At 42.0% G+C, this 14,915-nt stretch overlaps 1 protein-coding gene across 2 annotated transcripts in view; it reads left to right on the forward strand.

The window, feature by feature from the left end:
* Positions 1-14,915, forward strand: part of LOC142309813 (putative ATP-dependent RNA helicase DDX60) — a 420,704-nt gene that overhangs the window by 277,153 nt on the left and 128,636 nt on the right. For both annotated transcript variants that reach the window (XM_075347271.1, XM_075347272.1), the window contains 3 exons: positions 4,045-4,188; positions 9,861-9,890; positions 13,867-13,996. In XM_075347271.1, the coding sequence (XP_075203386.1) occupies positions 4,045-4,188; positions 9,861-9,890; positions 13,867-13,996 (304 nt within the window). The remainder of the gene's footprint in view (positions 1-4,044; positions 4,189-9,860; positions 9,891-13,866; positions 13,997-14,915) is intronic.

A 14,915-nucleotide genomic window follows, 5' to 3' on the forward strand; every position in this document is an offset into this window, starting at 1 on the left:
AGCAGGGGTGGCGGTACCGGGAGAGGAGCTCGGAGCGGACATGGCACCGGGAATCTGCAGACAGGTGAGTATGACTTTTTTTTTTCTTCTGTTCACTTTTGATTTAGCAGCTGCTTCAACCTCACGTCCGGACATGGCGCCGGACGGGAGGTGGAAGCAGCGGTTTCGGTACCGAGAGGATTCACGCTTCTGTGTTTACTGACAGAAGAAATCCTCTTCCTGTACTACCAAACCCATGTATGTATAGCTGCGTTTTAAGTCATAGAAACGTACTAAAATGCAGTTATATTTGCAATTTGTGTTTTTCATTGTGTTTTTGAACATCTCATTGAACTCAATGGGTGGAAAACGCAGTGAAAAACGCAAAAATAATTGACATGCTGCTTTTTTGTGGGCACCACAAAAACGCATCTAAAAAAACCCGCTGTGAGCAGACAGCAAAAATGAAAACTCATAGACTTTGCTGGGGAAGCAAAGTCATGCAGCTTTCTGAGCAAAAACGCACCCGAAAAACACGCAAAAACACCACGAGAAAACGCACTGTGTGAACTTACCCTTACTCTCGGGGCTGTCAAGTTTAAGTCCTAGGTTTCCTCCTATTTTGTCTATACACTGCCCCTTATGGACAAACCATTAGCAGATATGGTTTCCAGCACTATTTATATGCTGATGGTACACTTGTCCGAACATGACCCCTCACCTTAATATAAAATTCCAATGACTGTTTGCCGTGTCCAACGTCACATCGTGCCTCTATCTGAAACTGAATATCTCCAAAACTGAACTTCTCATGTTTCCCCCCGCTTTGCTAAACTAACTATACCTTATATAGAAATTACTTTGGGTACTTCAACCATAACTACTAAACAGCACATTTGCTGTCTTAGGCCCCTTTCACACGTCAGTGATTCTGGTACGTTTGTGCTTTTTTTTTAAACGCACCAGAATCACTGACATACACAGACCCATTATAATGAATGGGTCTGCTCACACGTCAGTGATTTTTCACTGCACGTGTCTCCGTGCAGTGTACCCGCGTGTGCGTGATTGGTGCACGGAGACATGTCCATTTTTTACTGGCATCACTGATGTTCCACGGACCACGCAGTGGTGTGGTCCGTGAAACACGTGCCAGAAAAAAACGTGCTTTTAAAATAATAAACATTTTAACTCACCCGGCGTCCAGCGATGTCCTCTGCAGCCCGTTCTCCCTGCTGCTTCTAAGCCGGCTGATTACTGTCGCGCATATTCATTATGCGCGACACAACCGACCCGGAAGCAGCTCCTGCAGGGGTCACCGCCGGCCGGATGCTGCGTCGCGGGAGCGATCAGCACCATGGACAGTGGGAGCGGGCGCAGGTGAGTGAATCTCTAAGTGCAATCACGGGCCACGGAGAACGGAGCCCGGATTGCACTTAGACAACCCACGTGTGCCGTGATTTTCGGCACACGCAGGGACATGTGCGTGTTTTACACGCCAGTGAAAAACGTCTGTGTTTTTCACTGACGTGTGAAACGGGCCTTAGGGTCATATTTGACACACAAGTTTACCTTCTTCCCCATATCCAATAACTCACTCACTCATCTTTTCCACTCTAATCACTCACTGACCTTTTCTCACTTTTGAAACTGCAAAAACTCATACTGTCAATCTTATCCATTCCTCATCTGGACTACTGCAACGCTCTACTGATGGGTCTCCATCTTACTAAAGTTTCTTCTCTCCGATCAACCCTGAATGTAGCTTTCAGGGTTGTATTTCTTTACAGGCAATCCTCTGATGTTTCTAATCTGGTGCAGAAGACAACTTACTTGTAACTTACATCTCTCACCCACAAAGATCTCCACAGTTTCAGACCACCATACATCTCCTCCCTCATATCTGTCAATCACCCTACCCGTGCTCTTCGTTCTTCAACTGTTCTAAAACTAACATATTTGGCTATGAGAGAGGGTATTGAGCCACATTCAGCTCGGAGAGAATGTCATGAGCAACAATCATCTCCCGCTCCCCCCTTACAGTTGTAATACTCAAGGCTCTTTTACCAATATAATGACAGCTAAAGCCTTTCCACAAAAATCACATTAAGGCAGTATACCAAGATACAGGGGTTTCCACAATACCCTTATTAACTATTCTGGCTTCAAGCACTCCTTCCACATTGTCACATCCAGCTTCAATTATCTCCTCCGCGAGGTAGTATCATCCTGTCTCCAGTAGAGATCTGCGTTTCTGTACAGTTTTCTAGACCAGGTGCTAATACAACATGCTGTTAGACAGCTGTGAGCCACACAGCATGGGCCCGAGAGCCACATGTGGATCCCAAGCCACAGGTTTGGAACCCCTGCTCTACAGTACCTACATAGTGCATGCTGCAATTGTTAAGTAACTGTCTAAATGCTATGCAGGTAGGCAGAAGAATATTAATATTAAAGGCTTCAGTACTAACTCCTGTGCCATGCCCCTTCACATATCATATCTCCAGGGTGCAAAGATTCAGATCCCCAGTGATCAGATACTGATGCCCTCTAAAGATACTCTAAGGATGTACTGCAAAATACTAGATAATAAAGAAAAGTCAATTAGGTGAAATTTGTAGTATGTTGACTACAAATGTACTGATCATGACTTATGTGACCTCATGTAATAATGCTCTTTTATAAGCGGATTTCTGCACTTGAAAAATAAATCAGTTTGAAGGGGTTGTCCTTTAGTGTGCAACCCCATTTGACTGCTCCCTAGTGTGCTGAATAAAATAAAAAAAAACCTCATGCTTACCTCCTGACTTGTGCCACTCCTCCATTCCAAGAATTGGGCCACCTGGTGCACAGTACACAGGCATTAGCCCAGCCCCTGAAACAAGCGTCACTGATGATGCTTTATTTCAGGGAGGGACAGAAACTGAGACTGTGACCGCAACATCTGACTTCTGATGACACCTTATTTGAGTATCCCTACATGCATTGGGTTTCCAAAACAAAGTGTCATCAAAAAGGAAGAGAAAGAAATAGAAAAGCAGCTAGGTGAGTGACCGGTAGGCAATTTTTAATTCAAGTATGTTAGAAAATAGTTTAGATTATGGCACTAAATAGGGACATAGGGAGAAAATTACTTTGGACTTGGGACCACACCTTTAACAGAGGAAAGTAGTTCTATAATCTTATCCAGACAATAGATTTAAAAAAATATAGTAAATACAAAAAGAAAATTAGTCAACATCTGATTTAATAAATAAGAAAAATACTTTAGTGAGTCTTTAACGTGTCATCAAACATAACAAGAGCTAAGGAAGTTGTAATGTCAGATAACACACTAACGTCCAGTACTGACATATTTTACAATGTGTCGGGGACAATGTATCTATTTAGTATTAAACAAGCAAAAATGGCTAAAGGCCGCTTTACACACTGCGATATCGGTACCGATATCGCTAGTGTGGGTACCCGCCCCATCTGTTGTGCGACACGGGCAAATCGCTGCCCGTGGCGCACAACATCGCCCAGAGCCGTCACACATACTTACCTGCCTGCGACGTCGCTGTGACCGGCGAATCGCCTCCTTTCTAAAGGGGGCGGTTTGTTCAGCGTCACAGCGACGTCACAGCAGCGTCACTGAACCGCCGCCCAATAGCAGGGGAGGGGCGGAGATGAGCGGGACGTAACATCCCGCCCACCTCCTTCCTTCTGCATAGCGGTCGGGAGGCAGGTAAGATGAGCTTCCTCGTTCCTGCGGTGTCACACGGAGCGATGTGTGCTGCCGCAGGAACGAGGAACAACTTCGTTACTGCAGTAGTAACGATATTTGAGAATGGACCCCCATGTCACCGATGAGCGATATTGCACGTTTTTGCGACGATGCAAAATCGCTCATAGGTGTCACACGCAACGGCATCGCTGATGCGGCCGGATGTGCGTCACAAATTCTGTGACCCCAACGACAACGCATTAGCGATGTCGTAGCGTGTAAAGCCCCCTTTACTGTACAGACAAACTAATAATTGATTACAAAATGTTGACTTTTAATGTGTTTGGGTTTTTTTTTAGATTTAAGCTGAATTTAGTGGAAAACTTAGCAGAAACGCTGTACAGACATCTAAATCATAAATGGGAAATGAAACAGTCTGAGGAGGACATTAAAAATATCCGGAAACTTCAAGCAAAAGCAGAAAAATTGGGAAAGAATCTTCAGTAAGTCTTAAGGTTCTAAATAATGATATGCGGTTATGCAACATCATGATCATTCTGCATCACACTGCGAGGCAGGATCTGACCCTGAGCTCTAACTCGCAGATGACCTGTCACTTGCCATACATATGTAATATTTTATCCGTTGTAATCCTGAAACAGTGTTTTTCTTTTGTTCCTCATCCTCTATATGCCTGATACATGGCCCCATCTTACCTATAAACATTTTTTAGACAAGTGATTGTGGTCTTCAACTCTTCTCTATGGAAGTCTTCTTGAGGACCATACCCAGCTGGATAAAAAGTATAGATTTATATACAAGGAAGAGAGGGTTGTATATTAGAAAAGGAAAGGATCAAATAGAAAACAAACAAATGATAGATTCAGGAAAACAGTGGCATTTACAGCAGTTTAAAAATTGCATATTTCTGGTAAATGACAGGACCTCTCTTAAATTGCAAACTATTGACCCAAAATTGATTCCTTGGTTCCAAGTTTCCCCTAGCATTACACTAAAACAATAACACACATCTTATTTGGCCCTTTATTACTTATTACCTGATGTGATTTCTAATGAATGACTGAAGGTCAGAGTGGATGCTAACCTTCAAACTTTACTTTATGCAGTTTACATGACAATATAATCTACAGCAAAATCAGTATTTTGGATATAGATGCATCACTTACCTTACTGATCCTCACATAGAAGCTGTCCAGAGATTTAGTCATAATTCTGCTAATCTCTGTTGAAAACAGTCTACAGTTGACGGACACACTACTAACTATATGCTCACTTAAAGCAGACTTGTTGCAGATGTTTTTGTGAGTGATATTTAGATGAATATTACCAATGTGAATATATGCTAAGGCTGTATTCACACATCTGTGCATTCCTGTCAGTTATGCATAGCTTGGCCGTGGGTTCCCTGACTCATTCAAAAGCCTCATAAGCATATATAAAGGTTACAAGTTTGGGTCAGGAGACCCAAGGCCAGTCCATAATGCACAGTCCATTTTCAGACTGTAACACATGGATTTGTGAATCCAGCCTAAGAGTTTAGATAAAGTGGAAAAGTTGGTATTTCCAGTATCAAATTAATAAATAAAAGTTAAGTAAGCTGAATACTGGGAGATTTCAACATGGAAACCTACAGAAATGTGAATTAATCTCAGGATTATAATGTAGCCTTACTGAAAATAAATAAATATTAATAACAGCAGGATCATTTAGGGTACATGCTTAGAATGTCTTATTCAGGCAAATTCCACCTGGAATCCACTTGAAAACACTGTATAGACGCTGCATGAACAGCACATAATGCACAGCAAGGTCAAAATGACATTGCTGTGCACATGTATTGTCTAAGGCCGGGGCCACACGGGGGACTAATGTGATCTTTGTATGACACTCTGCTCACGCTGGCAGCACAGCAGGACCCGAGTGTCATGCGAGTGTCACTACGACTGACGTCCGATCATGTGATCGGACTGGCTTTTGGGCAATATTTATGGAAAATTTAAAAAGTTCACTCTACAGTGATATTGTATCATAAAAGTAGGGCATTTAAGCAGAAGCATGAAATGGTGATTTCCTCATCTCAAACAATTTCTTGAAATAAAAGCCAACAGTGGTTGGTATACCCCCCAAAAATGTTAATGTCTCAATAAATAGTCATGAGGCCTTCAGCATCAATTATAGATTGACAATGATGTCTCATGCTGTTCACTAATCGAATTATTGTCTGCTGAGGTATGGCCTCCCATTCTTTTTGAAGGGCAACCCTCATGACATTGAGATTCTTGTGTACAGAGTTACAAGCCTCTACACTGCAACTCAGCTAATCCTATAGGTTTTCTATGGCATTCCGGTTTGGAGAAAGTACAGGCTGCTCCATTTGAAGTACCCCAGTCTGAAGGAGCCGAGCCCTAATGATGTGACCTCTATGAGCCGGATCATTGTAATCCATGCAGATGAAATTAGGCCTGTGTTGTTCATGCAGAGGCACAATGATTGGATTAATGAGGTTATTCAAGTAGTAGGGGCATATTGTACAATTTACAAAAGTGTAGGACAGCTCTGTATTAATTAGACACACTTTCCCACCACCAAAGTCTCATCTGGTGACAACAGTGACTGATGCATAGCGCTCTTCAGATGTCTCCAACATCGTTGGTGGCCATCATTTCTGTTCAACCTGAATTGACTTTCATCAGTGAACAGCACTAAGACCCATTGGTCCCTCATCCAGTATAATTGCTCCCTGGCCCATGGTGGTGTGGTCAGGTACCCTTGCAAGTTGTCTAGCACTCAGACCACACTGATGTAAATGGTTTTGAATGGTCTGATGTGACATTTGGGTGTCCCTCATCTCCCTTAAATGTAGTTGTGTGATATTCATCATTCAGTTCCAAAGGATATTGTTCACAATGAAGGGGTCATCAATGTGTAATGTGGCCAAAGGACATGCTCTTCTATGCCTTTCTGTTACTTTTCTAGTATCTCTGCATCTCTGTTGCACCCTAAGCTCAGAATTCACTTCTATCTGAGAACATCTTGCTTGAAGCCTCACAATAATGAGGGTTGTTAAAAATCCACATTTAACTTTTAGGATCGCTACTTCCAATAGGTGGCACTGCGCTAGAGTTTGTCTCCAGTCCTGAAGAGACAATTTGAATATTTTGCAGAGGGGCGTGGCAGCTATAAGTCCCCTTACTTGAAAGCAGCCAGACTGGCTTGCAAAGTCTCCATAAGGGTATGTGCGCACTAGGCGTTTTTTTCACGCTGCGTTTTTATGTGCGTTTTTGTCTAAAAAACGCACCCGCGGCTAAAAAACGCGGCAAAAACGCGTGCGTTTTTGCCGCGATTTGGTGCGTTTTTTGCTGCGTTTTTGCTCACTGCGTTTTAAATCAGTGCACAATGCCATTAAAGATTGTTGATGAAAAAAAAAAAAAAAAAAAGTCTGATGTCATTTCCTTCTTCAAAATGTTCATTGTATGCAGGAGAGCAGACAGCTGCAGAACTAGTGTATGCAGGAGAGCAGACAGCAGCTGCAGAACTACAAGTCTCAGCATCCTCCATTCACTAGTGTATGCAGGAGAGCAGACAGCAGCTGCAGAACTACAAGTCTCAGCATCCTCCATTCACTAGTGTATGCAGGAGAGCAGACAGCAGCTGCAGAACTACAAGTCTCAGCATCCTCCATTCACTAGTGTATGCAGGAGAGCAGACAGCAGCTGCAGAACTACAAGTCTCAGCATCCTCCATCCAGGACTGTATGCAGTTTTTTGCCCAAAAAGAAAAAAAAAATGACATGGGCTTCGCCATATTTTTGTATGCTAGCCGGGTACAGCAGGCAGGTACGGGCTGCCCCCAACCCCCAGCTGCCTATTTGTACCCGGCTGGGAACCAAAAATATAGAGAAGCCCTTTTTTTTAATTATTTCATGAAATAATTAAAAAAAAATGACGTGGGCTTCGCCTAATTTTTGAGTCCAGCCGGGTACAACTAGGCAGCTGGGGATTGGAATCCACAGTGCAGGGTGCCCATGCTTTCTGGGCACCCCCACTGCGAATTGCAGTCCGCAGCTACCCCAGAAAATGGCGCTTTCATAGAAGCGCCATCTTCTGGCGCTGTATCCAACTCTTCCAGCTGCCCTGGTGACGGGTGGCTAGCCGGGTAATAATGGAGTTAGGGCTAGCTGTATATTATCAGCTAGCCCTAAGCCCGAAATTCATGGTGTCACGCCAATATTAGACATGGCCACCATGAATTTCTAGTACAGATAAAAAAAAACACAACACAGAAAAATATTTTTATTAGAAATAAAACACAACACAATTAGTGACTCCATCTTTATTGAAATAAACCCCCCTCCGCAGTAATCCTGGGTCAGGGTCCCGCGCCGTCCAATCCGGATCCAATATCATCTGATCGGTTTGCTGGAAGGCAGAGCGATCAGATGATGTGTCAGTTTCAAGGATGTGAATCACATGACACAGCAGCTGATTGTATAATCGGCTTTTATACAATCAGCTGATGCATCAGTAGAAAAAAAAAAAAAAAATAATACTCACTTATGTGCTGTGCTGATTACCGGCAGCTCCTGGAGCGATCGATTGGACAGGAGTCTGATCCCGTCCGATCGCTGCAAGAGCTGCCGGTAATCAGCTGATGAAGTCCCCTGACGGCAGGATCAGCTGATAGCCGGCCGGGCGCGAAAAAGCCGGCGAGACTACGATCAGCTGATGCGTCAGGTGACTGCATCAGGTGATCCACGGCCAGGTCCTGCAAGCAAGGTCCTGCCCCGGGGAGACTGCACACAGCCAGAGCGGCGGGACCGGGAGGGGCTGGGAGCGGGCATGGCACCGGGACCCTGCGGACAGGTGAGTATATATGACATTTTTTTTTTCTACTGTTCACTTTGATTTTCGCCGCTGCCTCCACCTCCCGCCCAGACATGGCGCCGCACGGAGCTGACATGCACAGGACGGGAGGTGGAAGCAGCGGTGACGGTACCGGGAGGATTCATGCTTCTGTGTTTACCAACAGAAGGAATCCTCTTCCTGTACACGTCACTGTACTGCCCACCCCTTGCGTTTATAGCTGCGTTTTTAGTCATAGAAACGCGGCTATATGCATTTTTCATTGCGTTTTTAACATCTCATTGAATTCAATGAGTGAAAAACGCAGTGAAAAACGCAGAAATAATTGACATGCTGCGTTTTTGTGGTCACCACAAAAACGCAGCTAAAAAAAAACGCTGTGTGCGGACAGCACTTATGAAAACCCATTGACATTGCTGGGGAAGCAATGTCAGTGCGTTTTCAGCACAAAAACGCGGTAAAAAACGCCGCTAAAAACGCGGCAAAAACGCCTAGTGCGCACAAGGCCTAAGGAGAATAGTGTTCCCCGTGATCCCCACATAGCTTTCTCATGAGCCAGATCAGACACCCCATACTTTGCACTGACGAGGGGCAAGCACCCTGAAACACCGTGTCTGCAAATTGGGATTATGATCTGGCATATATATCCTAAGTTATATGTAAAGGGTTGTTAAAAATCCACATTTAACTTTTAGAATTGCTACTTCCAATAGGTGGCGCTGCGCTAGAGTTTGTCTCCAGTCCTGGAGAGACAATTTGAATATTTTGCAGAGGGGCATGGCAGCTATAAGTCCCCTTACTTGAAAGCAGCCAGACTGGCTTGCAAAGTCTCCATAAGGAGAATAGTTTTCCCCCGTGAATAACGAGGTACTATTGTTCAATTGTTTAGTGTCATCTTGGTCTCATGATGTCAAAATATGAGGACGACTGTTTTAATACTAATTCTAATTGAACACTGAAATTTATTGGGGATTCATGGATCAAACACCTGTTGTGAATTTTGCCATTAAGCTCCTTGTTACAGAACAGCAAGTTGTGCAATAAGTTCTGAAACATTGAACAGTTGGACATGTGTATTCAAAAGATTAAAGAAGGTCACATTAAGTTCACCTGAAAAGGATAGAGTGCATTTTCCTCACCTGAAAAAGAAATATCCCTAACTTTTTGTGAGTAGTGTATGTACTAATATATGTATAATACATGTTGATGAATGTTAATTCTTAATTTGCATATAAAATGGAAAAAACATGTGATGATTATTAAATAAAATCAATTTTTTTGTTGTTATCCAGGGGAGTACAGATGGATACAAATCTTTCAAGGTAGAATTCACATTTATATCCTTTATGTACTGTAGCTATTTACTGTCATGAAATGTATGTGCAAACAAGAGAAATATTAATAATGTTTCCTAAGTTTATGTGAGTTATATGCAAATATAGAAATACTACTGTATCTGTATCATGCAATGTACAATCAGTGCCCAAGTATCTCATACCTGATTCATCATTAGAGCACACGGACTGAATGTGACATTATGTTTTAAATTATAGGCCCTGCTTATTCAAGAGTGGCAACGTTCACGCAAATCTTGATGCGGAGTCGTGTTGCAGTAAGACACTCAATTCATTAAGAGGCGCACACCTCTTAATGAATCAGGTTTGTCTGACAAGTGGTGTGTGCCTCCAGGCACCTCACCACAAATCTTACACCAGTCAGTGACTAGAGTAAGATTTCTGCCATAAAGAATGCCCCAGCTCATCACAAATTAGACAAGCTACGGGTTTTGATGGAGCTGGGTTAAACTGGCATGAAAATGCAAAAAGCCACAAAAACTTTCCGACTTTATAAAGTTATTTGCTTTGATGAATTGGCGCCATAATACTTGAATATGGTAGTTCTAGATTGGACAAGGACAATAAAGAATGGTGTGCAGGATGTAGGCGCATATTGCGGCCTATTCATCAAGCTAAATGAGACATAATTTACACCAAGAAACTGTGGTTCATGACTTTCACCATATTCATGATGGTTTTTAGACACTTTTTATTGACTTGTTTGGTCAAGGGGCATAGGATCACTGAAAAGGGCATGGCTTAAAAGAAAAAGGGGTGTGGGTTAACATTCAACACAATGCGAAAACTGATACAAAATTTTGGTGAACATTTCTGGCACAAAGTAAGCCAACTAATGGTGGTAAGAAGTTAGACTACACAGTCTTAACCTCATAAGGACTAAGTGCTATAAATTTATGTCACTTGGTCCTGAGCTTTAACTGCACTATTGCAAGTTTACACCACAGAGTTAAAGGTTCTGGAATATAGCAGGAGCAGGTCCAGTCCCCGTCTGTCAGCTATAATTGGGGACTCTGAGAAGACAGAACCAGTTAATCATGCTTCTGAAGGGCCTAGCGATCACATGATCACCAGGTATCTCCGACATAGGTTCTAGAAGACCCAGAACAGTTCTGCCAGTGACTTATGGTGTAGTGTGCTATTTTCAGCCGTATGGATGCCATAGTTGCTGTGAAAAAAATTAAAAAGTAGAAAAATATAAATGTTTTTCGATCTCTTCGGGTATAAGTTATGTTACAAAATATAAACTTAAAAATGAGCTAAAAGAAAAAAAAATCAGTAATTATTAAACGTTCAAAGACCTCCAAATAAATAGATTCTATGACATGCTTGTAAGGAAAAAAAGCAAAACCCTTACACAAATTCGCTATCTACATTACTGTAAAACTTGAAAAATGTATTGAATCGGTTGAATAGTGGGAAATATGAATAGTAAATAAATAAATATATAAGAAAAAAACTAAACTAAATCAAAAAGTTATGCATGCTAAAAAGCAGAGGGAACATTTTTTTTTTGTCTTTTCCTTGAACGGTCCTGTTTCATTGAAACCAAATGCATAGGTTAGGTCATTGCAGCCAGCATGGATTGTTAATATTAAAGGTTGCTGCTAAAAACAATGTTGTCAGAGTATTAAGACACTTTTACAGACTGACAATAAAACGTACAAAACAGAAGATAAAATTGATTTTAATGGACAAAATGTTAGAAACACATCATTATACAGGAAATAATGTTTCCTAAGGCAAATTTAACTATCCAGAATTCCAAGGAAGGATTGTACATGCAGCAAGAGACGAGAGAAGGGTCTGTGACTACATTTTGGATTCAGACTCCTAGTATGGTAGAGCCAATGCCCTCATTGCAAGGACTATCTAGAATTCTAAGAAGGGATTGTACATGTAGCAAGAGATGGATAGGAGAGACACTGATTAAATTCTGTGATCATATTAAAAACATTATCTGCCATCCAATTGACAACCTGTTGGCACTGCTGGCTCATGCAGCAAGCGCAGTTTCACATGCGCGACTATCTGTACCTGTGTGTTGACCATCAACAGCATGTCCACTTCCTTGTCCCTTACCGCACAGCTGGTGCATATTATATGCAGGAGGCCAAAAAACATCTTTTAGTTTTAAGTTGCAGCAGCAAGGACTATAAGGAAAGAAACATTGCCTAAGGGGAACCTCGGTTTACGAGTAACTTGCTGTGCGAGTATTTCGCTATACGAGCAAAGCCTGCCATAAATTTGTAACTCAGTTTGTGAGCAAGCTTTGCTGTATGAGCAAATACTCACCGCACACACTTCCGGTTCCGTACTTTCACCATGCTCTGACCCGCTCTTGCAGTCCGCACACACACATTATGCTCATCTTACCTTCCGTTCCATCGCCGGCCTCCCGGGTCTTGTAGTTTGCCGGTACAGGATGTGTATCGGGTAACTATCGCGATGATGGAGGAAATTCCTCAGTCAGCCGCTTCTCAAAGCCAGCGCGCTGACCAATCAGAGGCAAGCGGCTCATGCTTTTGACGTCAGCGCCCTGGCAGCGGAAGCTCTGGCATCGGTCATGATAGTTACCCGATACACATCCTGTACCGGCGAACTACAAGAACTGGGAGGCCGGCAATGGAACAGAAGGTAAGGTGAGCATAATATGTGTGTCTGTGTGCGTGTTTGTGTGTGTTTGTGCGTGTTTGTGCATGTGTGGAATGGCACAATAGGGGTCCAGGTCAGGAGATTGAACAAGTTGTGGAACAAATTGTCTGAGCTTGCATTATTTCCTATGGAAAATTTTGATTTGCTAGACAAGTAACTTGGTTTACAAGCACACTCCCAGAACGGATTGTTCTCGTAAAACAAGGTTATACTGTGTTCCGATAATGGTAAACTATCCCTTCTTCTGCAGCTAGCCCTACAGTAATAAAGCCTATGAACTAAGTGCAAGGGCTATCAAAAAATTAGGAGGCACTCTGAATACATTTTGCTTTAATTGTGAAAACATTCTTAATGTCTGAATCTCAAACTGGCAAAGGATATGAAGGCAGTGCAAGGCCTAGCAAAAATGCTTAGGAGGCATGGCAAAATATCCAACAACAAACTTACAAGAGAAACTCTGATTACACTTTCGGTTCAATTTTGAACACCTTCTTAAGTGGGACATGATCTGCAGTCAGTGTGAGACCTAGTCCAAATGACCAGGAGGCATGACAATATAGTCAGCAAAAGACATACAGGAGAAACTCTGATTCCACTTTTTGCTCAATTTTGAACACACTCCTAATTCTTGAATCTCAAACTGGTAAAGGATATGCAGTCAGTAAGAGGCCTAGTCAAAATGACCAAAAGGCAATATATTCAGCAGAGGACGTACAGAAGACACTCTGATTTTACTTTTGGATCAATGTTAAAAAAGAGCTTAATTCATGACTCTCAAAGTGGTAAAGGATCTGCAGATAGTGCGAGGCCTTGCTAAAATGGCCAGGAGGCATGGCAATACAGCAAGCAACATACATATAGTGAGACATGCCTGTAATACACGATCCCTACTCCAGAATCTCAACGGAGACTAATTGCAAACTAAGAGCAGTATTATTACAGAACAGAATAGAATAGATTTTTCAGCTAGCAGCAGTAAGGCTAGCAGCCGACCAATTATATTAATGCCAGTAGCCAACATGGCCATGGCATTACTATGAATGTCAGGCATGCTTACTGGCTGTAAAAAAAGCCAGTAAACATGCGGGCCGGGGACTCGAGCATGACGCCTGAGTACCAGAATACTCAATCAAGTACCAAGCTTCTTGAGCACCCCGATGCTTGATCAAGTATTGATCGAGTATTTTAATCACTATTGATGAATCCTTGGCTATTAAACAGGAAACATTTTAAGCTCTTTGTATTTACTTAATCATATTTCAAATACTAAATACAATTTTATTAACAGAACATCAAGTAAAAACGAAGAACGGATGGTCAAACTAGCCAATTATAACAGTTTAGTGAAAAAGATTGAAAAGTTCAATGAAGTACCATCTGATTGCACTTATGCTGATGTCAAAGCTGTGGATAAAGAGGTAAGGCACCATTCAGAGAAGCAGGGGGCAAGTATTGTCAAAATGAATTTACAGAGTGAGCCATTTTTATTGATACACCTAAATAAAATTGGAATGGTTGGTGATATCAACTTCCTGTTTGTGGCTCATTAGTATATGGGAAGGGGGGGAACTTTTCAAAATGGGTAGTGACCATGGAGGCCATTTTGAAGTCGGCCATTTTGGATCCAACTTTATTTTCTCCAGTGGGAAGAGGGTCATGTAACACATCCAACTTTTGAGAATTTTACAAGTAATACAATGTTGTGCTTGGTTTTAACATAACTTTATTCGTTCATTAGTTATTTACAATTTATGACCACTTATAACATGTGTTCAAAAATTGTGCCTATTGTGTTGGATTGTCAATGCAACCCTCTTCTCCCACTTTTGACACACAAATAGCAACATCGCAGAAGAATTGCTAGCACAGGCTTCCAGTATCCCCAAAGATAAAAGTCTAAGGGCATAAGATCGGAAGACCTTGGTGGCCATTCAACTAGCCCATGATGACCAATCCACTTTCCAGGACACTGTTCATGTAGTGATGCTCGGACTTGACACCCATAATGTGGTGATGCATCACCTTGCAGGAAAAACTCAGGGAACATGCCATCTTTAGTGCATAAAAAACAGATACTGGAAGCCTGTGCTAGCATTTCTTCTGCGGTGTTGCTTTCAGTATGTCAAGAGTAAGAGAAAATTGACAATCCAACACAATGGACAGCACTTTGAACACATTATATAAGTGGTCATAAAATTTTAAATAACTAATGAAAGAATAAAGTTATGTTAAAATCAAGCACACCATTGTTTTTCTTGTGAAATTCTCAATAATTTTGATATGTCACATGTCCCTCTTCCCATTGGAAAAAAGAAAGTTGGATCCAAAATGGCTCAC

Source organism: Anomaloglossus baeobatrachus, chromosome 1 (genome assembly GCF_048569485.1).
Source record: "Anomaloglossus baeobatrachus isolate aAnoBae1 chromosome 1, aAnoBae1.hap1, whole genome shotgun sequence".
NCBI lineage: Eukaryota > Metazoa > Chordata > Amphibia > Anura > Aromobatidae > Anomaloglossus > Anomaloglossus baeobatrachus.